This window comes from Dermochelys coriacea, chromosome 2 (genome assembly GCF_009764565.3).
Source record: "Dermochelys coriacea isolate rDerCor1 chromosome 2, rDerCor1.pri.v4, whole genome shotgun sequence".
NCBI lineage: Eukaryota > Metazoa > Chordata > Testudines > Dermochelyidae > Dermochelys > Dermochelys coriacea.
Window position 1 is genome coordinate 21,795,565 of NC_050069.1, and position 24,794 is coordinate 21,820,358.

Consider the following 24,794-nt stretch of genomic DNA (forward strand, 5'->3'; position numbering starts at 1 on the left):
TTTTAAGATCAGAAGGGACCATTACCATCACCTAGTCTGATCTTGTGCACACAGGCCAAAGAACGTCACCCAATAATTTCAAGCCCAAAACTTCCAAAAGCCAAATATCTCCAGTTCCTAGTTCTATGTGGGTAAATTTCACCCCCATGCAGAGAGTCTGCAAAAAGGCATATGTAACACTTAAGCCCCATTTAAAACTTACTTTGAGGTTTTCTAGGAATCTGTGAGGTCTAGAACACAAGGGAATCTACACTAGGTAACCCATAAGCCCGCTACAAACCTCTGTACTCTCAATAGCTCTGAAGAGGCGAGTTACCTGTATTTCATGCTGAGGAAGCTGACAAGAAGAGAAAAAACACATTTTTGAAATCAACCAAGCATTTCATGAGCCTCAAGGTTAACCATGAAACATAAAAATCACATGGCTCATTTGAACGATTACAAAAGTTCTTTTCGGTACACACTGAGCCAAAAGGTCATTATGATGTTTGTATCATGAAACTTTCTTCAGGAACAACGTGCGAGTGGAAAACAGTTCTAGGAAGAATGAGAGAGAAATTGGTCTTCATCAAATTAGCTTTAAATCAAGGCTGGATTTCTTTCTAAAAGTTTCTCTCTAATTCAGCCACAAGTTATCGGGCTTTATGCAGAAATAACTCGGTGAAATTCTATGGCTTGTGTTATGCAGAAGGGCAAACTAGGTGACATTGTTCCCTTCTAGCCTTAAAAATATCTATGAATCTGTGACCCCCACTATTAATTTCTCTGACTCAGCCATGAATCTTAATCCCTATTTACATTTTAATACTACTAAAATTTCAAGAGTCTGGTGATAGATCAGTGAAATTTCTAAATCCATTCTAATAGTGAATTTTCATTCCATAGATTACTGTAACAGGTGAATAACAATGGGATAACTGCAACAAAAAGCCTTTGCTGCCATCTACTGGATTTTGCAAAAAGAAAAGGAGTACGTGTGGCACCTTAGAGACTAACAAATTTATTAGAGCATAAGCTTTCGTGAGCTACAGCTCACTTCATCGGATGCATTTGGTGGAAAAAACAGAGGAGAGATTTATATACACACACACAGAGAACATGAAACAATGGGTTTATCATACACACTGTAAGGAGAGTGATCACTCTCCTTACAGTGTGTATGATAAACCCATTGTTTCATGTTCTCTGTGTGTGTGTATATAAATCTCTCCTCTGTTTTTTCCACCAAATGCATCCGATGAAGTGAGCTGTAGCTCACGAAAGCTTATGCTCTAATAAATTTGTTAGTCTCTAAGGTGCCACACGTACTCCTTTTCTTTTTGCGAATACAGACTAACACGGCTGCTACTCTGAAATCTACTGGATTTTGTTTTTCTCTCAGTATTTAGTTATTTTCAATTTACAGAGAAAAAAAACCACCCAACACAAAAACCAAAAGATAGTTTTGTCTTACTTATTTTTTTTGTCTTGCTAGTTATCTCTGTTTTTCCTTCACTATACCTTATTCTACTTTCACTTGATTCTTCTTACACTTGGAGTAAAACTTACCACTAGAAAATTCAACAGCATAGATTCAACAAGCTCATAACTTCTGAGTTAGTGATAGTATATTTTTAGAAAGACAAAAGACTTCAAGTGATGAATAAACCACTGCAACCCCGGGTAAATTGTTCCAATGGATAATTATCCTCCCTGTTAAAAAGTTGCACCTTATTTCTAATCTTGAATTTGTCTAGCTTCACCTTCCAGCCATTGGATCTTGTTATACCTTTTTCTGTTAGACTGAAGAGAAGTCTATGATCAGAAATCTCTTATATAGACTGTAATCAAGTCAACTTCCTGCAATCAACATCCGTGATAGGGAAGGGAGTGTTGGAGTCATTTTTATTTAATACATATAAAAACAGTACTTTAGGAGCACATGAGCTTGAGTAAAGCAAGGCAGTAAAATGTATAATTAGACTGGAAAACTTCCATATGATGCTGGTTTACCTATGTATCCAGAACAAATGTCAATGGCTTGTTGCCAGAAAGGCATTTCATGAAGATCAGCCTAGTCTTTTTGTTTGAAAAGAATAAAATTTTTTTAAAAAATTAACATGTTTTTAATACTTCACTATCCATTCCTAGGAAAAACAGATATTGAACTTTTCAGATATCAAACAAAGCAGGTAATTCATACTTGCATTACGTAAACCCCTGCAATGATTTTCCATGTAATAATTATAAAATATTTACATAGCAGCATAAAATGACGTGTTTTACTGAACACACATAATACACACTCCCTGCCCCCAAAAGCATCTATGAAACAGGCAAACAAAGAAGACATGATATAGGAAAACAACATGGGTCTTTCTGTTACTAATGATGAGAATAAAGGAGAAGAGTTTCCTGATATTAAATGAAGGAATTTAAAGGGAGGGAGGCCAGGGCACTTGTCAAAAGCAATAGAGAGAAACTTATCTCGGTTACCCTGACAATAGCAGTTTCCTTTGATAACAGGAGAGGAATTCTAGATTTGGTGGCTCTACTAAGCTTGTGCATGCCACTGATTAGGGGCACACGTTGGCCACAGAGAGTCTGTTAGCAAACAGTTCCTAGAAGCTAACCACTAACTGCCTGGGGTTAGGAAAAAACTTCCCCTGTGGACATGTTAGTCCACTGCAAGGACTCTTGCAGCTTCTCCTGAAGCATCTGGCAGTGGCCAATATTGGAGAGGGGATACTGGACTACATGGACCACTGAGCTGATCCAAATGCATAAAGCAATTCCTAATTTCTGGTCAGCAGGCATCAATGATTTGACTCCGCTGAGCTAAGATTAGGGTGTAAACTACTGGGGAAAACACTGTTCATGAAAAGAGATGTGTCAGATTTTATAAAAATTCATGTCTCTAAAAGCTGGAGTGAGACATGCTGCAGTTGTATTCTCCACCAGGAATAGTGGGATTAAAAAAAAAAAATCTCACTTAGAGTTTACTCCCCAGAGACAATAGGCTTGTCTTCACTACCGGGGAGATCCACACTGCTGCAATCAATGCAGCAGGAGTCGATTTAGCGGGTCTAGTGAAGACCCGCTATATTGATGGCAGAGTGCTCTCCAGTCAACTCTGGTACTCCAGCTTCCCCAGAAGAATAAAGTAAGTCGACCGGAGCTCTCCCGTCGATGCAGCAAAGTGAAGACACCAGAGTAACTTGACATAAGCTACGTAACTGGAGTAGCATAACTTAGGTTGACTTACCCCAGTAGTGAAGACAAGCCCAATGACTCTTGAGGAGGGGTTCTCAAACTGGGGGGTCGGGACCCCTTAGGGGGTCAAGAGGTTATCACATGGAGGGTCACGAGCTATCAGCCTCCATCCCAAACCCCGCTTTGCCGCCAGCATTTATAATGGTATTAAATATATTTAAAGGTGTTTTTAATTTATAAGCGGGGGGTCGCACTCAGAGGCTTGCTATGTGAAAGGGGTCCCCAGTACAAAAGTTTGAGAACCACTGCTCTTGAGGATTTTAATTTGGACAAGAGCTCCCCCTTGTGTTCCAGTAAATGTAGTTTCTTTCCCATTTCTAAATACAGTACAACCTCAGTTACAAACACCTCAGGAATGGAGGTTGTTCATAAAGCTGAACAAAATATTGACATAATACAGCTTTGAAACTTTACTATGCAGAAGAAAAATGCTGCTTTTAATTTAAATGAAACAAGCACAGAAACTGTTTCCTTACCTTGTCAAATCTTTTTTTAAAACTTCCCTTTATTTTGTTTAGTAGTTTACATTTAACACTGTACTGTATGTGTACGTGTGTGTGTGTACGTGTGTGTGTGTACGTGTCTTCTGCTGCCTGACTGTGTACTTCTGGTTCCAAATGAGGTGTGTGGTTGACCAATCAGTTCATAACTCTGAGGTTTTACTGTAAGTAGGAAACAGCATTATAATACCACTGTTAAGTCTTGGGGAGAACTACCCCTGCATAGCCCACTCTACCTGTGCAATGCAAGGATCCCAGAGTTTGTCATCATTAATACCATGTGCAGTGTACTATTTGGGCCCAACTAGATGAACAGCAGATTGAGGATCAGCCTGGGTTGATTTTTCTTGATTTTGTTAAAAAACAATCTATGATTTTTTTTTTAAATGCAACAGTTATTAAAGGAACCAGACTGAAAGCCGTTGGGACTGAAGTCTGTTCAACACAAGGGGTCACAGAAGGACTGGAAGTAGGCAGAGCCAGGCACAAATAAGCTTGTATACAGGTTTCAGAGTAGCAGCCGTGTTAGTCTGTATTCGCAAAAAGAAAAGGAGTACTTGTGGCACCTTAGAGACTAACAAATTTATTAGAGCATAAGGTAGCTCACGAAAGCTTATGCTCTAATAAATTTGTTAGTCTCTAAGGTGCCACGGGTACTCCTTTTCTTCTTGTATACAGAGTGAATTAAGATGTACCAGGAAATGAGCTGACAGTTTACATCCCCCTGGAGCAAGAACATAAGGGAAAGAGTCACAATTCCCAATGCTGTGCTCCTTGGTCAGCACAACTATGTACTGCCCCTTTCTAAGGGCAGACAACCAAGTACCAGTCCAGCGTTATACTGTAGCCTCCTCTCAGGGCAGCAACCTTGTCTTTTTTTTATATCTTAGCAGAAAATTATACACACTAGCAAAATGAATAATAGAGCAGGATGATTTATACTTCAAAACATTCTGCACTGCACTTTTAACATGTGTGTAATGCACATGTTAAAAGCACAAGTTAGAAAATTCTGTTATAGTCCCCAGAGTAACCATATTATGGGCCATTTCATGCACATGCAGTAAGTTTACTTGAATGTATATGGTGTTAAGTTACATGCCATGTTATAGGTGTTGTAAGAACAATAAAATGAATTTCCAATTTAAAAAAACAAATTAGAAAAAGAAAAATCATCTGCGTTCAGAGGTACAGGTGGTCACCATTCCCATTTCACATGCATTTGGCCCTGCTTTTTACAGAGCAGGAGAAATTTAAAACAGGTGACATTGCAGAGCCCCAGAAAGGCCACCAAAAGGGCCAGCGACATTTGAAATAGCTCCCTTCCAACATCACGTTAAAATGGCAATGAAGGAAAGCCAAGTGTTCTCAGTTACAAAAAAAAAAAAAAAAAGCCAATTCGACTTGCAGAGATCTAAATTCACATTTAAAACGTCCTTGGGAAAGGTGCAGTGTGAAACATGAGGGAAATCACAAGGACACTGTGGCAGAAAGACAAATGGGGTGGGGAGCGACGATGAAGGTAGACGTTACTGGCAGAGCGGAAAAGCAGGGAGAGCCAGAGCTGTCCAGGCCAGTTAAGTCTTGGGTGTATGCCAAAGAATCATACCACTAACATTCTGGAACACCCACAGGCTTGTACATAGTAGTGAGCCAGAAAGTCCTTTAGGACCTGGAAAGCAATGACAAAAATATTTTCACAAGCCCAGCTATTGACAGAGAGGATTGCCCCGATTCAGCTGACCAGTAGCCAACTCCAGAAGGTGATAGTTCAAGCTTGCTGTCAATATCACCAGCTCAAAGGGCTGGCAGCTCCTACAGCTGGCAGCTCCTACAATTGGCCACAGTGCTGAAGCTGACAAAAACATTATTTCTGTAAATCCAAGAGGGACTGAAATAAAGGACATTCCTGATTTTCAGCTACACACAGTTTCCTTCTTTATTTATAAATCTACATATGTGGTGTATATTCACATGATGATGGACAGTACATGATCACGGTGGAGCAGCAACAGTTAAAAAACCATTAATCTTGCCACTTTAATTATAGGCAGAGCTGGCAACAATGCCTACAGTTAAGCATGCTTATCACTTCCCATTGTTAGCTCCCGTTTTCAGTTGTTTATAACTTTGCCAAACTTTAATTATTTGGGCTGAAATTTGCCACAGATTTGTGCTTAAGGATGAATTTTTTTGGAAAGTTTCAGCACAAATGGTTGAGTCATTTCCAAGAACACATTTAGGGAAAAACAGAATTTTTGATAATAGTTTTTTGTTTAGTATTTTACCCCACTGTTTTTTGAAGACTTCTAGTTCTTCCACATTTTAGGGCAGGGATATGGCCTTTTGCTGTCCCCATGAAATTCCATCTAGATTTGGTCAGGTGATTAAATCTCCATTTACAAATGCTCAGTGGAACTGTTTAGAGACTTGCTGCTAAAATCTCCAAACATTTTATCTGCACTGACCTTGTTTCCCAGCACCACACATCTTCAGCTCCAGATGTAATATTGCAGTAACAGCTGCCCCTTTAGTCTAAGGCACTGATTCTCAACCTATTTACCATTGTGGGCCACATATGCAGCTCTCTATGTGTTATGTGGGCCACATGTACACAAAATCTATACTACGTGTATGGCTCTGAGAATGTCACATGGGCTGCAGATGTGTGCTGATTCGGCCGCAAGCGGCCCATGCATTGAGAACCATTGGTCTAAGAGATGAAATGCTGGGTTGGAAGCCAAGAATAGACCAAGAATTCTATTCTCAGCTGTTCTGATGGCTGTTAGTAATTCTGTGTACTTCACAGCCCTTATTATTGAGCAAGGCCTCCTGTTCTCACCTTGGGACATAGTTATTCCCTCAGTGAGGTAAGAGAGTTGGCACAAGGTCACTTCTGGCACAGCTGGGTATAGACCCGTCTCACAATATGCCGACCCAAGTCGGCCGATTACAGTACACCATTATCGAAGTGCTTGATCAAGGTTTAAGGCAGGTTTGCACCAGTGGAGTGACCTAAATTGATTTTAACATATCAGAGAACCTGATCTAGTCTGCAAATATTTCATGTAGATGTGCTGCAGTGCTTTCTACTTACTGTGGCAAATTGCCGGCACTACTTTGATGGGTCTCTCCTCTGCTTCCCTCCAAACTGCTCTCTACTCCAACCCCAATCCACTCTGCTTCAACTCCTTCCCTTGCCTGATTGAAGCAGGGGGGGTTTTATCAGGTGACTGGCTTCAGGTGCTCTAATTGGCTTCAAGTGCTCTAATTAATCTATGGGAAACTTTCTTCCCTCTACAGGGAATAAGGCTCCCTTCTAACACTCTCCTGATGCCCTCTGGCCATGCTGTATCACATGTCCCCGCTTCCTGCTCAACACCATGGGGTTGGCTACTTGGGATGAGAGGCAATACTGTCGTGATAGGCCATCAGCATTGTCGTGTTGGCTTCTGGCCCTCTGCTGTACCTGGAAACGGACGGGCTGCAGGGATAGAAACCACCTAGTCACTCTTGCATTCTTCTCCTTGTTTCTGTGCATCCATTGGAGTGGGGCATGGTCTGTCATGAGGGTAAACCACCACCCCAGTAGGTAGTAGCGGAGAGTCTCCATAGCCCATTTTACCACCAGACATTCCTTTTCAACAACGGCATACTTTTGTTCCCTGGGGAGGAGTTTCTGGCTGAGATACAAGATCGGGTGTTCTTCCTCCCCTACCATCTGCAAAAGGACGGCTCCTAGCCCTACCTCCAAGGCATCTGTTTGTAGGATGAATTCCTTCTTGAAGTCTGGGGCCATGAGTGCTGGATGGCAGCAAAGGGCTGTCCTTAAATCTGCAAATGCTCCTTCTGCCACATCAGTCCACTTTACTATCTCGGGGCCTCGAGCCTTTATCAAAGGCTGCCCTGCTCTTGTGGCAAAATGAGGGATGAATCTCCGATAGTATCTTACTATCCCTAGAAATGCTCTGACCTGCTTTTTGCGGACTGGTCAAGGCCAACCTTGTATTGCCTCCACTTTGTTCCATGGGGGTTTCAACAAACCTCTCCCTATTACATACCCAAGGTATCTGGCCTCAGCTAGTCCTTTCACGCATTTGAGATGGTTGGCAGGGAGGCTGGCCTTCCGCAGGGCATCTAGCACCGCTTCTACTTTTCCGAGGTGCGTTTCCCAGTCAGGGCTATGGATGACTATGTCGTTTAGATAGGCAGCGGCATGCTTGGCATGGGGTCGCAGCAATTTGTCCATAAGTCATTGGAATGTTGCAGGGGCCCCATGGAGTCCGAAAGGGAGGACGGTATATTGGAACAGGCCATAAGGTGTAGAGAAGGCAGTCTTTTCCTTGGCATTCTCGGCCAGGGGAATTTGCCAATATCCTTTGGTCAGGTCTAGAGTAGTCAGGTATCGGGCCTTGCCTAACCGATCAACTAGCTCGTCAATGTGTGGTATCGGATAGGCATCAAATTGGGATACTTCATTCAACTTCCGGAAGTCATTGCAAAACCTCAGGGTGACGTGAGACTTGGGGACGAGGCTGATAGGGCTGGACCACTGGCTGTGGAATTCTTCAGTAACCCAGAGTTCCAGCATCTTCTTCACTTCTGTCCTAATTTCTTCCATTTTAGCTTCTGGTATTCGGTACAGTCCTATCGTCGCCCTTAGTCCGGGACTGGTGACAATATGATGTTGGACCAGTGTCGTACGGCCTGGCTGTGTATAGAACACATCCTGGTTCCGTTGGATCATATCAATTACCTCTGTTCATTGCTCTGGAGTTAACTCAGAAGATATCTTCACCTGTCCCTGTGGGTCGTCTGTCTGGGGTGGAGCTCCCCGAATGACCAGGCACGTCTCTCAGTCACGCCACAGCTTCAGTAAGTTGATGTGGTAGATTTGCTCTGGCCTTCGGCAGTCTAGCTGTCTGACCTTATAGTCCACCTCCCCAATGGCTGCCACTATCTCATATGGTCCATGCCAGCTGGCTAGGAGTTTGCTTTCTGCTGTCAGTACTAGCACCATCACCTGTTCCCCCGGCTGAAATCTCGTACTTTTGCCCAACGCTTGTAATATGTTCGCTGGACCTCTTGTGCTTTTTCCAAATGTTCTTGTACTATAGGGGTTACTCGAGTTATTCACTCTCTCATCTGTGTCACATGCTCAATGACATTCTTTCCTGGATTGGGTTGTTCTTCCCAGTTTTCTTTGGCAATATCTAAAATTCCATGTGAGTGGCGTCCATATAGTAGTTCAAAGAGAGAGAAACCAGTGGACGCCTGGGGGACTTCCCGTATAGCAAACATTAGATACAGTAGAAGGGTATCCCAGTCTTTTCCGTCCTGTGCTACCACCTTCCAGATCAGACTTTTAAGGGTACGGTTAAACCACTCGACCAGTCCATCTGTTTATGGATGGTAGACTGAGGTCCGTATGGCCTGGATGCAGAGTAGGGTACATAAGTCTTTCATTAATTTTGACATGAACGGGGTTCCTTGGTCTGTCAGGATCTTCTTAGGGATGCCCACTCTGGCAAAAACCTGGAGTAGTTCTTTTTCTATTGCCTTGGATGTGGAGTTTCTTAAAGGAATGGCTTTTGGATAACGCGTGGCGTAGTCAAGGATGACTAGTACGTTTCGGTGGCCCCATGCAGATCTTTCCAGTGGGCCCACTATGTCTGTGGCTATCCTCTCAAAAGGGACTTCAATAATAGGCAAAAGTACTAATGGGGTCTGCAAGTGAGGTCGGGGGCTATGCAACTGGCATTCAGGGCAGGAGGCACAATAGCACTGTACCTCTGCACGTATTCCTGGCCAATAAAACCTTCTTAGGACTCTATCCAGTGTCTTGTTTACTCCTAGATGTCCCCCAAATAGATGACTGTGAGCTCACGCTAGTACTGCCCTTGTGTGTTTCCGTGGGACTAAGAGTTGCTCTACTTCTTCCCCTCGTATTTGCACTATTCTGTACAACAGATCGCGTTTGAGCACATAATATGGCCTTGGGCCTTTGGTCTTTCCTTCCACGGGTATGCCATTTACTTCCACTATCTCCTCCCTTACATTTGCATAGAGCAGGTCATTGGCTTGGTCCTGCCTGAAATTCTCACGTGCGGTACCAATCTGACCTAATTCCAGGGGGCCTGTTTCTACTCCACCACCTGGGTTTCCCCTACTTGGGCTAGGAACCGCCTCCGAGTCCTCACTGGCCTGAATTATCTCCTGGCCTCCTGAATGGGTTCGCCTACCAACAAGGTTCTGGTTCTCTGCTAGAATCCTGGTCCCCAATCTTTTATCTGCCCTCCTTTCCTGCCTAGACTTTCAGGGTTTTCTGGGACAGATTCGGCAAACATTGGGGTGAGGCTATCTGTAGGTGCCTCCATCTCAGCTCGGGGGTTGCTACCCTCCCCGGCTCTATTGAGGGAATTAAGCTCTGAAACCCAGGGAAGTCCCTACCAATTAAGACAGGGGACCTGGGGACCACCCCCCGTTGCAGTCACCCTGGATCTCAATTCATACCAGGATTGTGGAACAGAAATTTACGGTGCCATGAACACACATTACCCCTGTGTTTTTGGCCCAGGTTAGTTGGTTTTATCCCACCAACTTCACCGAGACAAGCATGACAGCACTCCTGGAATCTACTAATGCTATGGTCTCAATACCATTCATTTTTACTGATTTTGTATACCCATGCAAGGTCATTGCAACCCCTACCAGGCTGATTAGGCCACATTGCTCCCCGTGGTCACCCAGATTACATTGCAAAGGCTCTTCTCTGTTGGGGCACTGGGCTGCTATATGCCCCAATTCCCCACACTTGTTACACTGCCCCCTTATTCCGGATGCCGCCCTCTGCCTGGGGCTATTTGGACGGCCCCCCCAGTCCTCTTTTTCCAACCCCCCTTTTTGGCCTCAGGCCATTCCTCGTGTCTTTCCTCCCAGTTATGGTTCTCCTGGGGTTCTTGACAGTCCGGGGCCTTGGGTTTGGGACTGGCTTCCTGGTTTGCCATGTCTCACCACCTGGGGTCTGGAACAGTTCATGGGCTGCCAGCTGTCTTTCCATGAGGGAGACCAACTCATCATAGGTGGAGGGGTCATTCTGGCCAACCCAAGCCCAGAGGCCGGGTGGTAGCCCCCTCATGTACCAGTGCAGTACCAGGAGCTCCATCATCTTCTCAGAGCTGAGGGCCTCAGGGCGCAGCCATTTCCGGGTCAGGTAGATCAGGTCAAACAACTGCAATCGGGGTGTCTTGTCCTCCGTATACTGCCACTCATGCAACCTCTGGGCTCACAACACTGTCATTACTCTGGATCTGGCCAGAATCTCTGCCTTCAGCTGGGAGTAATCTGCTGCAGTCTCCGCTGCCATATCATAGTAGACCTTCTGGGCCTCCCCACACAGGAACGGGGCGAGGATACCAGACCACTGATCTTGGGGCCAGGCCTCCCGCAGGGCTGCTCTTTCAAAAGCCAGGAGGTATGCCTCCACATCATCCTCCCGCATCATCTTCTGTAGGCAGTGGCTGGCCTGTATGGTCCGGGTCCTGTCGCAGTTGCGATTCAGCTCCATAAGGACCTTCATCTGGTTCATCAGCTCTTGCAGCAGGGTTCGATCCTGGGCAGCCTGACTCATCAACAGACGATTAGTCTCCTGCTGCATCCAAGTCACCTCCTGTTGGGCTGTTGCTTGGACCCAGGTAGCCTCCTGCTGGGCTGTGGTGGCTTGTATTAGGGCCTTGACCACTTCGTCCATCTTAGGGACAGGAGGGTTTTGGCTAACACTGGTCTAAGTCCCCAGCGCATAGATCCCCACTTCTAAAACCACGTGTGGCAAATTTCCGGCACTACTTTGATGGGTCTCATGGTTTCTCTTCTTGGGGAGGGCTCAGGGCACCGTTTCTCGCCCCTGAACTGCGGTATTAACTGCCCCACTGGCGTCCTAGAGGAGGGGAGTGGAGAGGGAGGGACCTGGGCCTGCCCTCTACTCCGGGTCCCAGCCTAGGGGGGTATTAGGGATAGCAGTAAACCGCTTGAACTAGCAGTTCCTTCTCCTGGGCTATTTCCCTCTCCTGCCCTTCAGCTTGTGGGGCTTCCTGCCCTCCATCTGCACAAACCAGATGTCCCTTTACCTAGGGTCTTGATCTTCTTAGCACTTCTCCAAACTCTCCTCTGCTTCCCTCCAAACTGCTCTCTACTCCAACACCAATCCACTCTGCTTCAACTCCTTCCCTTGTCTGATTGAAGCAGGGGGGTTTTATCAGGTGACTGGCTTCAGGTGCTCTAATTAATCTATAGGAAACTTTCTTCCCTCTACAGGGAATAAGGCTCCCTTCTAACACTCTCCTGCTGCCCTCTGGCCATGCTGTATCACACTACAAATGAACATGCTGAGTTTAAGGAAAAATGGTTAAGAAACGGAAAACTGAAGTTAAGCAATAGTTGTAGGGAACAGTATCTTCTCAGAATGCAGAGAGGTTAAGAGTATGTGACAAAATTCCTCCTCTGCTTGGGTGGGTCCTGCACTTATTGCGGATTTGCTCGCCTCAGAGATTCACGGCAGCCCTCAGTTTGGCCACTTTCGGGGCTCAAATCTGCCGTTCATTCAGTTAGCCTCATCACTGGCCAGCATGGGGAAAAGGAAGAAAAACAATTCCCCGCAGTCTCTGCTGATCCATCTAATGGATCGGGGAACAGGCCAGAGACCTTCCCCTCTGATGGAACCCACAGTCCAGTTCAACTCCTCCTGTATCAAGTAGGGAGTTGGGGGGATGGCGGGAACCCAGGCCCGCCCTCTACTCCGGGTTCCAGCCCAAGGCCCTGTGGGTTGAAGCTGCCTACAGTAGCTCTTGTAACAGCTGCATGAGAGCTACAACTCCCTGGGCTACTTCCCCATGACCTCCTCCCAACACCTTCTTTATTCTCACCACAGGACCTCCCTCCTGATGTCTGATAATGCTTGTACTTCTCAGTCTTCCAGTAGTACACCTTCTCACTCTCAGCTTCTTGCGCCTCTTGCTCCCAGCTCCTTGTACACACACCACAAACTGAAGTGAGTTCCTTTTTAAACCCAGGTGCCCTGATTAGCCTGCCTTAATTGATTTCAGCAGTTTCTTGATTGGCTGCAGGTGTTCTAATCAGCCTGTCTGCCTTGTTTCCAGAAAGTTCCTGATTGTTCTGGAACCTTCCCTGTTACCTTACCCAGGGAAAAGGGACCTACTTAACCTGGGGCTAATATATCTGCCTTCTATCACTCTCCTGTAGCCATCTGGCCCTGTCACAAGTAGTTCATATAATTGAGACCAGTGTTAAGACAATGTCAAGTAAAAAAAATGAAGCAAATTCTGCTTTCAATTACACTGGTGTAAACACAAAGTAAATCAGTTTACATGAACAGAATTACTCTAGATTTATGCTGACATAAATGACAGAAGAATCTAGACCCATCATTTAAAAAAGTAAGCTTTTTCATCTGATACTTAAACATATGAGAGAGACAAGGTGGTTAAGGTAATACCTTTTATTGGACCAACTTCTGTTGGTGAAAGTGACAAGCTTTTGAGCTACACAGAGCTATTCCTGTGTAGCTTCTCTCTTTCACCAATAGAAGTTGGTCCAATAAAAGGTATTACCTTAACCACTTTGTCTCTCTAACATCCTGGGATTGACATAGCTACAACAACACTGCATACTCAGAACATATTAGTTTATTAAAATGGAAATAGGTTTTTGTAAGTTTTATGTTTTATGTTTACATTTGCATAGCACTGAGCCAAAGCAATGAAAATACCATAGACTAGTTGGCTTCATGCTTATTCATAATTAGTTTCTAGCAAATTTCACTTCCAGATACTTTGCCTACTAAGGCCCCAAACGAGCCAAGCACTTGAACATGTGCTCAACTTTAAATGCTTGAGTGTTCCACTATCTTCAATGGATGCTTAAGATTGAGCACATGCTTAAATGTTTCGCTGGATTGAGGCTAGAGTCCATATGACAGCACTATGACTGTACAGAAGAAACAGTGGAACTGACTATACATAGTTTTCCGTTGTGTTTGTGTGGGTCTTTTATACAGCAACAGAAGAGCAAAAAGAACATTAAAAAACAAAACAGAGGAAAATGTGTCTTCTGAACAATAAAAATTGGCATGAGGATCAGGGGTGGGTATAGAGCTTGACACTACTTTTAACTCTCTCTCACATACACACACACTAGATTTCAAAATGATGTGTCCCTTTAATATTCGTTTGATGGAAACTTATATTTACAAGTCTAAATATGTTGTCTAACTAGCTGACAGGGACTGTCTATTTTGTCTCTTTAACAACATCAAGGACATTGCCAGTGCTATGAGACCAAACCTGCCAACACTCACACACACGAGTAGTCTTTAATCACAGCAGCAGCAGCTTCCCTGAAGTCAATGGTACTATTCACATAAGCAGAAGGTTTGCAAAATTAGGTGCTCTACTCAGGCTTGGTGCTCCATGTTAGACACCACACAAATTCATAAATGGCAATAAATGCTCTGAATAATTAATAATAGTGAGTTGTTTCTCTCAGTAAACATTTATGTAGGATTGAAAGAAAGTTCAGATGGATTTAAATGCACTGGGGGACTGAGCAGCAGAATGGCTAATGAAATTTTACATGACTGATGTAATGCTCATTGCCAAAAACAGACTAAACATCTAATGTATCTGATGGACTCAAACTGTGGGCTTCTCAGAGGAAACAGCCTTGGGAGTCCTCATTGACATAGCTTGATGAAGAGTTCCCAGAGTGCAGCCGTAGTTAGGAAAGCAAAGCAATGCTCAGATGCACCAAGGAAAAAAAAAAGATACAAAACGTGTAATCCTGAATGTTTAAATCCTTGAATGACTCATGAAGATTTTATATGTTGTTTTGATACTGTTCTTTTCCTTCTGACTACTGGGTGTAAGCAGATCTCTTTACTACAACATAATAAATAATAATACTTTGTATTTCTGTAGTATCTTCCACTGAGATTCCCAAAGTGATTCACAAACGTTAAAAAATTAGGCTCAAACCTACAAAGACCTATGCACATGCTTAACTTTAAACTGTGCATAGTTCCTAGTTCCACTTAGCCCAACAGAACCGGTCAAGTGAAGCATGTGTCTTTGCAGGATTAAGATTTTACTCCTCACAATCAGGGATTTCCCATGTACACCTCCCTGAACTCCTCCACCCGCCCCACCCCAGTTACATGCAGTGTCAACTAGTTACATCATTGCAGTGTTGCCAGTTCAGTCATTTTCCAACCTTCCCCTGTCAAATTTGAACACCCCCTCTAATTTCAGTTCCTGGGGAAGACTCTGCTCACAATACACATTTGAAGAAGTTGAAATATTATTCTATTCTGCAGATAGGGTAATTGAATCACAGAAAAGTAAAGTGAACTTTCCAAAGGTTTTACAGAAATAGATCTTCTAAATCACACTTTTCCTGCACACAAGATCATCCTTCCCTGCATATGGGGCCAGATTATCAGCAGGTGTATATCACCATAGCTTCAAAGCAACTGCCCCATCTCTTTCCCAGATTGCGCATTCCAATATATAGCACAGTGTGAACTGTGCTTAAACTTCAATAAAGTTATATATTGTAAGAGATATAAAAAAAAAAAACTAACAATGGAAAACACCCCCACTGGAATCCTGTGACCAATCAGGCTACTTCAATTTGTGAAAGACTTAGCGGAGAGTAAAAGATGGATAAAACTTTGGTATGGAACTTACATGTGCAAAGAGGTTATAAGAACTTGAAATGTCTAGCCTAAAACCCTCAAGCATGTGTCCTTGTAAAATTACAGCCCCACCCTAGTTAATTCTGAACAGAGCTAAGTGTTTGTTATTAAAGATACTGTACTGAAGAATCTTAAAGACAGATTTTGCAAAGGGCCTCAGAGGGAAGTAAAGTAAAGTAAACTATGGCAGTTTAGCCCGATATTTGTGCCGACCAGCAGCCATGTTATCTTGTCTCATGAACCTGTTACATCTCACAAGCTAAGCAGAGGTGGACTTGGTCAGTATTTGGATCAGAGATACCCCGAAGGAAATGTAGGTGCTATGGGGAAGTAGCAATTTCAATTCAGCTGGTGGCAACCTCCCCTTTAAATCAATATCGAAGTGATACCACAATATGGGATTAGACAGCTCTGTATTGCTCTCGTGTCATCCTTCAGATGAGACGTCAAACCAAAGCTCTGACTGCTCATGGTCATGAAAGAAAATAGGGGCTCCTATTATAAAAGTAAGCACGTTAACCCTGCTGTCCTGTCTGAAATTCCAAACTCAGGTAACTACACTCTTCCTATCTAGAATGTCTTCTATTGTTCCAATTAGACATGGTACTTTACTTTGTTTTCTGCCTTAAATTGTTGTGAAGTTACTGTGTGTTGTTAAGCAACAGTCATGATGCACCCAAAGAATGGCTTCATTTCAGTGGTGGAATAAGTAATTCCTACATCTCTTATCCACCTCACAGGGAGTTGTGAGGCTAACTAATACTAGTGAAGTGCTTGAGGTCCTCTGAAGACAGTCAAAAACAAAGGACTATTAAGATTAGTACAATCTGTTGAATATCCTGTTAGTTCATACTCCCTAAAGTCTGGCACCTTTTCCCATCAGCGGCTTTCTTGATCCAACAAATAGCTACACTCCCATTTCATTCAACATAAGGTCACTACTATCTATTTATATAGCTGCTAACTCCACTTCATGCAGTGTGGTTACCACAGCTCCCATATAAAGAATAAAGAGCTTTTCCCAGGCTGGGTATGGATTTTTCCCAAAAAGCTATGGCAGGTCAGACGTGAGGGCCATCACAGAGGCTTGGGGAGGGGCTGGTTTCTTTCCATTTTGTTTTGCAACAATATTGCTTACACCTTGCCCACGCCTTCCCCTTGGCAAGTTATGGTGGTTGTTTTTTACTCCACTTGAACATTGACATGACAGCTGTTTTACAACTTCCATTCATGAGAAAAGAAAAAAGGAAAATAGAAAAAAGGAACAAAGCTGTCTGGTTTCCAACACATTCCATGGGGAAAGGAGGGAGAACACTGCAAATGCAACTAACAAATGTAAAAAAGAAATAGTTCAGAATGTTAATCTGCAGTAATTGACACTACTTGGTTGAGGGAGGAAGAAATGCTCAAGACCAGCATAGGATAAAAGCATTTTTAGATTCATCAAAGACAATTTACACTTTAAAGATTACTAATGCACTCTGGAAACATATGCTTGTTCTCATGTTCTTTTGTAAATCACTGCTTTATCTTTAAAAAAAACGAACAAACAAAAAAACACACACCATGAACTCAAAGTAACAATAGTCATACTTCTGTAGAAAACATGCCCAGTACATCCCTAGTATTAATGTCTTAAACTAGTTATAATACACTTATTGCTGTAAAATTAGAAGTTAGTATGCGTTTATTGTTTTAGTTCCCGGTTCGAAGAACATTACTGCGTATAGTATAAACAGTGTGCCTGGTGGTAAGTATTTGCAGAGTCAGGCCCTTAAAAGCATTTTATTCCTGAAAGTTGTCAGCAGCCTTCAGCACCAAACACCCTTTATATATCAAATTCTGCACTCAAGCACAATGCGCAATGCAATGCCCTGTTGAAACAAACTGACACAGCTTACTCTCATGTATTTCAGGATAGTACTTGGCCTTTGGTACATATGTGCTAAAAACCTAAACTGATGTCAACATCAAAATAAGATGTTCTAATAAAACCAAACACACACATATACGTACGTCTACTTGGTTGGGAAGAATCAGAGGGGACTGAAACTATTTTTTCAATATAGGAAATAAAACTTATTAAACTAACTCAGCTCTGACAAAAAGATTGTTTCAACAACATATCCTTTTTATGCATGAAACAATGCTGGCTAAAAAGACTAGCCCAATTCCTTGTCCAAACAAGGTCCAGAATAGTTTATTACAATTGTTACTTCTCTGAGGTGCTGTCAAGGTTCTTTCCCCACTCTGAACTCTAGGGTACAGATATGGGGACCTGCATGAAAAACCCCGTAAGCTTATTTTTACCAGCTTAGGTTAAAACTTCCCCAAGGTACAAACTATTTTACCTTTTGCCCTTGGACTTTATTGCTGCCACCACCAAGCATCTAACAAATATATAACAGGGAAAGAGCCTACTTGGAAACGTCTCCCTCCCCCCCCGCCCCAAATCCTCCACCCCCTTTCCTGGGGAAAGCTCGATAAAAATCCTCACCAATTTGCATAGGTGAACACAGACCCAAACCCTTGGATCTTAATAACAATGAAAAAGCAATCAGGTTCTTAAAAGAAGAATTTTAATTGAAGAAAAAGTAAAAGAATCACCTCTGTAAAATCAGGATAGTAAATACCTTACAAGATAATCAGATTCAAAACATAGAGAATCCCTCTAGGCAAAACCTTAAGTTACAAAAAGACACAAAACAGGAATATACATTCCATTCAGCACAACTTATTTTATCAGTCATTTAAACAAAACAGAATCTAACGCATATCTAGCTATATTGCTTATTAGCCCTTTACAGGAGTTCTGACCTGCATTTCTGCTCTGGTCCTGGAAAAAACAACACACAAACAGAGAGAACCCTTTTCCCCCGACCCCCTCCAACTTTTAAAGTATCTTGTCTCCTCATTGGTCATTTTGATCAGGTGCCAACGAGGTTGTCTTAGCTTTTTAACCCTTTACAGATGAAGGGGTTTTTCCTCTGGCCAGGAGGGATTTAAAGGTGTTTACCCTTCCCTTTATATTTATGACAGGTGCATAAAATTTAAAGCCTACCCAAACTGCAATTTCAGCAAAGAATCAACACACTACTGAACAAGTTGACTTTCATAATCATACTGAGTTCTGAGAGCAGAAAGTAGGAGCTCTAAGGGCATATACTACTCTCCTAGAAATTTACTCTCCAGTAGTACTGTTCCATTGGAAATTACTTTTCTTTATTTTCTTCCTCAATTTGACTTTTTGATACTGTAGCCAAGGGAAGCTCGACTACAACTTGTTCATTTTACATTTACGTAGATGTCAATCGAAAAGGGAAAAAAAGCTGTCTTTCAAGATCCTTTGTTCATTGGAACATGTCCTATTCTGATCCAACACAGAAGTACACTTCCCTTAACAGGTTTCAGAGTAGCAGCCATGTTAGTCTGTATTTGCAAAAAAGAAAAGGAGTACTTGTGGCACCTTAGAGACTAACAAATTTATTTCAGCATAAGCTTTCGTGAACTACAGCTCACTTCATCTGATGCATTCGGTGGAAAATACAGTGGGGAGATTTATATACACACACACAGAACATGAAACAATGGGTTTATCATACAATACACTTGAAAATTTAACTCTGCCCTTCACCACATCCCACATCTTTCTTTGAACCTTTCAGAATGATCTTCAGCCCAACAAACTATTCCACAATCTTAATGAAATATTAATGCAACTGAACATACCATTACATTCAAATCTGCAGAAAATGACCCCAAGTCAGGAATGAAATGCACAGAAAATACTTGAACAGGTGTACCATAAGCTAAATTAACAGTAACCATGTTATATTTTCATCATGTAAATGGAATTGTGTGATAGATAAGTGTTAATAATAATAATAATACCTTGCTCTTATACAGGACTTTTCATCTGTAGATCTCAAAGCATTTTACAAAGGAGGTCAGTGTCATTAACCCCATGTCACAGGTGAGGAAGCTGCAGCATACAGAATTGACATGACTTGCCCAAGATCACCCACCAGGCCAGTGGCAAAGCCAGGAATAGAACTCCTGAGTCCCAGTCCAGAGCGGTACATATAATTCATAATCATAGAATCGTAGAACTGGAAGGGACCTCGTGAGGTCATCTAGTCCAGTCCTCTGCACTCATGGCAGGACCAAGTATTATCTAGACCAGGGATTGGCAACCTTTGGCATGTGGCCTGTCAAGGAAATCCGTTGGCGGGCCAGGACGCTTTGTTTACCTGCAGTGTCTGCAGGTTTTGGTCGATCACAGCTCCCACTGGCCACGGTTCACTGTTCCAGGCCAACGGGAGCTGTGGGAAGAGGCAGCCAGCACATCCTTCAGCCCACGCCGCTTCCCAGATGGACCACGCACCAAAGGTTGTCGATCCCTGATCTAGACCATTCCTGACAAGTGTTTGTCTAATCTGCTCTTAAAAATGTCCAACAATGGAGATTCCACAACCTTCCTAGGCAATTTATTCCAGTGCTTAACCACCTTGACGGTTAGGAAATTTTTCCTAATGTCCAACTTAAACCTCCCTTGCTGCAATTTAAGCCCATTAATTCTTGTCCTATCCTCAGAGGTTAAGAAGAACAATTCTTCTCCCTTCTCCTTGTAACAACCTTTTATGACTTGAAAACTGTTATGTCCCTTCTCAGTCTTTTCTTTTTCAGACTAAACAAACCCAAGTTTTTCAATCTTCCCTCATAGGTCATGTTTTCTAGACCTTTAATCATTTTTGTTGCTCTTCTCTGGACTTTTTCCAATTTGTCCATATCTTTCCTGAAATGTGGCACCCAGAACTGGACACAATACTCCAGTTGAGGCCTAATCAGCACAGAGTAGATCGGAAGAATTACTTCTTGTGTCTTGGTTACAACACTCCTGCTAATACATCCCAGAATGACGTTCGCTTTTTTTGCAACAGTGTTACACTGTTGACTCATATTTAGCTTGTGGGCCACTATGATCCCCAGATCACTTTCTGCAGTACTCCTTCTTAGGCAGTCATTTCCCATTTTCCCATTCATATTTTACATTGTGCAACCTCAGGGCTGTTTTAACTTGTGCTGGCAATAACTGTCCGTTAGGATATAGATATTCAGGTCTGTCTGTAAAGGCATATACTCTAAGAGTTTAGGTGTATTCTTATAATCACTTAGCTAATTATAGAAGTATAAAAGAAAGAATCAAAATCATTGTCAGCCGGTGTAGGGTCCTTCTCTTACTGTGACAGTCTGAAGCCCTGTTCTTAAGCTAAGACCTTTGGCTAAGCAGCAGAGGCAGCCATAAGCTGGGAAGCGACCGGTCACATCCTCACATTCCAAACTAGTCACATTGAAATCAGGTGCTATTGGGCTGTTAGGAATACAATCCTGTCCTGATAATGCCTATCACCTCCAGAGAAAGGGAAGTGCCTAGAAGATGTAAAAGGAAACTTAGTTTGATAGCATCCTGTCTGGCAAGAACTCACTTATCAATAGCTGGGATGTGAAATCCTCATTTCTTTGTTGTTCTATCACTATAGTCCCCATTTCCCTATTGTTTGTCTGTATAATCTCTGTCTGGTTCTGTGATTGTTTCTGTCTGCTGTATAATTAATTTTGCTGGGTGTAAAAGAATTAAGGTGGTGGGATATAATTGGTTAAATAATCATGGTACAATATGTTAGGATTGATTAGTTAAATTTCAGGAAAATGATTGGTTAAGGTATAGCGAAGCAGAACTCAAGTTTTACTATATAGTCTGCAGTCTATCAGGAAGCGTGTGGGTGGGGGAAATGGGAACAGGGAATGGGGGTGGGGAAACTGGAATCATGTTTGGCTAAGGGCAGGAATGGGAACAGGGACACAGGTAAGGCTCTGTGGTCAGAGCTGGGAAGGGGGACACTAAGGAAGGAAACTGTAATCATACTTGCTGGAAGTTCACCCCAATAAACAATGAATTGTTTGTACCTTTGGACTTCGGGTATTGTTGCTCTCTGTTCATGCAAGAAGGACCAGGGAAGTAAGTGGGTGAAGGAATAAGCCCCCTAATACTGACTACTAGGGGTCATTCTGAGCATCTGGGATTGCTGGAATGCTGTGTTCTTTGGCACATTCCCTCATATTCCAGCATGCCCCCTAAGATGGGTAGAGATGGGGTGACACCAGGAGCAGAGGAATATAGGACAGGTTATATCAGTTTTACTCCAGCCACGGATTCCTATATGCAAGGGGAATCTCTAGCTGCCTGTTTAAGCCATCTTTTTGCTCCCTTTGCACTGCCAACGTAATGGGAATGACACATGGCTAAGAATCCTGTCCACTATCTCTGACATGGTGGCTGGTTGAAAGGGTCAGAGGAGAGAAAGATAACATTCTAGAAATAGAAGGTTGTTCTTCATTGTAACTGAACCCAACTGATGTCTATCTAGTCTAGTTGTTGTTGAATGTCAGATTAGATATGCCATGAATATGCTTTTTGTTGTGTTGTCACAGGATTTTCAGTCTCTAGTCTTATTAAAAGCTAGATTCATTCATTATAATTAATCTGAATTTTTGACTGTTTGGAGATAAAGCCACTGTGGTACATCCTGGAAGGAAAAGCAACCTTCTGACCTCTTGTCAAGCTATTGTTTCTCCAATTGAGAACACTCATTTTAGGCAGCCCTGTAATGAGTACTACCCAGATCCTGGCTGTGGTCAGTAACAGCACAGGAAAAGTTGACTGAGTGGTGGTAGGAATAGGGGATCTCACATTTTACTTTCCCCTTGAAAAGCAGAATTGCATGCATCTGACATTAGAAAACACGAAGGCCAAGATTTTCAGAAGTGACTAGGGATTTCGGATACCTCCATTTTTGGATGCCCTGAATGAGGCACCTTCAAGAAGTGGGAGCTCAGCATTTTGTGAAAACGAGGCCTCTTAATTGTGCTATAAGTTGAGCACCCAAAATCACTAGTCACTAATGAAAATATCAGAACAAATACAAAGGAGCTACATTCGAACTCAGAGTCATTTTTTAATCAGTTTAGAATTTTTTGGATCGGTCTCCCTCCACCCACTTTCTGCACTGCTAAATCTTCTGCAAAGCTGCAGAATAGCGAACACTGATATATAATTGGCCTTCTGTGGTACAGGAACTAGAGCATTATTTTCTTGCTATTTATATTTCCATTCAGTTTATCTTTCAAGACAGGGAAGTGATTTAAATGATAACCCCCTAAAGTAGACAGGGCAGGAGAAGCTGCTACTCTCTGTAAAGAAGCTGGATTTTTATTGCTTCCAGGCCCACATATGCATGCTTCGGACTGTCTATAACGTTCAAAGGTGATAATAAACAAGATAATGTATTCAAAACAATTACTTACTGCAATTTTCCACAAGGTCAAGAGCAACATTCGTAGCAATATCCATCCCAGTGTTTATGTATGACTGGCAGTTTTTCAGAGACGATAGAGAAGAATCCACACAGTTGAACGAAATCACTGAACCCCCAGGCATCTTGAAATAATTTCCTTGGAAATAACAGAAAAGGGGTTTTTAGAGATAAAGCATTTGGAAAAAGAAACAGAAGTACAAATATCCAACTTAGAGTCCTAACAGCTCTAATCACATGCTGAAGAGCAGGGGTGAAATCCTGGCCCCACTGAAGTCAATGGAAGCTTTGTCATTGACTCCACTGGAGCCAAGATTTCACCCCAGATACACCTAACACCTGTGGTGCAATGCAGAAATGCCTACTGATTATAAGGGCTGTTTTGACAAACAGGCAGCCCTCAGAAGAAACAGACTAACAATTGTCACTTATTTAGAGACCATCAAACAAAGAACACGACTCTGTCTCAAGAATACATTCACCAGTAAAATTACCCAATTCCTACACTGGAAAAGAGTAATACATCTCTTTTACCAAAAAGGTCACAAAAGTAACACTGCAGCTCTACCACCAGCAGCCTAGCTCTCTCACTGATTCGCTGACTTCCCTAGGTTGGTATATTGGCTGCCACAACAGCTCCTAAGGGACTTTTCCCACTTGTAATGGGATTGCTTGCTCCTACAGCTATGCACCTTTGCTCGTCTATATGTTAACTGTCTGTTTTCCAACCTGAAAAGTTCCAGTCTTTTTAATCTCTCCTCCGTACGGAAGCTGTTCCATACCCATAATCATTTTTATTGTCCTTTTTTGTACCTTTTCCAATTCTAATACATCTTTTTTGAGATGGGGCAACCAGACCCGCATGCAGTATTCAAGATGTGCATATACCATGGATTTATATAGAGGCATTATGATATTTTTGTCTTATTATTAACGTTAAGATTTTGTCACAGAAATTTTTCATCAAAGTCACAGACAGATCACAGGCAATAAACAAAAAATCACGGAAGCCAGTGACCTGTTCATAGGGGTGGGGAACTGAACATTCCAAGCCCCATCAGAAGGGCAGGAGTGGCTGAGAGCTGCTCCAACCCTCCCGCTTCAGCTGGGCTGATGCCGAAGAAGTCTCAGAGGTCCACTAAAGTCACGATACCCGTGACCTCCATGACAAAATCATATCCTTACTTATTATCTATCCCTTTTCTAATGGTTCCCCAATTTGTGTGTCATCTGTACGGCCCTACCAAATTCACGGCTAATAAAAACACATCACAGACCATGAAATCTGAGATCTCCCCCCCCGTGAAATTAGGCCTTTTTTGTGCTTTTACCCTACACTATAAGGATTTCACAGGGGAGACCAGCGTTTCTCAAATTGGGAGTCTTGACCTAAAGAGAGCTGCAGGAGGGGGTTGCAAGGTTATTTTAGGGTGTCATGGTATTACCACCCTTATTTCAGCGCTGCCTTCAGAGCTGGACAACCGGAGAGCGACGGCTATTACCAGGCACCCAGCTCTGAAGGCAGTGCCCTGCCAGCAGCGGCACAGAAGTAAGGGTAGCAATACTATACCATGCCACCCTTACTTCTGCACTGTTGCCTTCAGAACTGGGCGGCCAGAGAGTGGGGCTGCTGACTGAGGGCCCAACTCTTGTGCTTTTACCCTACAACATACAGATTTCACAGGGGAGACCAGCGTTTCTCAAATTGGGGATCTTGACCCAAAAGAGAGTTGCGGGGGGGGGGGTCACAAGGTTATTTTAGGGGTGTCACAGTATTACCGCCCTTATTTCAGCTCTACCTTCAGAGCTGGACAACCGGAGAGCAGCAGTTATTAGCCGGGCACCCAGCTCTGAAGGCAGCACCCTGCCAGCAGCAGCACAGAAGTAAGGGCCCAGCAGCAG

At 42.9% G+C, this 24,794-nt stretch overlaps 1 protein-coding gene across 2 annotated transcripts in view; it reads right to left on the bottom strand.

The window, feature by feature from the left end:
- Positions 1–24,794, bottom strand: part of NSMCE2 (NSE2 (MMS21) homolog, SMC5-SMC6 complex SUMO ligase) — a 186,722-nt gene that overhangs the window by 160,519 nt on the left and 1,409 nt on the right. For both annotated transcript variants that reach the window (XM_043507357.1, XM_038388465.2), the window contains exon 2: positions 22,885–23,031. In XM_043507357.1, the coding sequence (XP_043363292.1) occupies positions 22,885–23,017 (133 nt within the window). In that variant the 5' untranslated portion in view covers positions 23,018–23,031. The remainder of the gene's footprint in view (positions 1–22,884; positions 23,032–24,794) is intronic.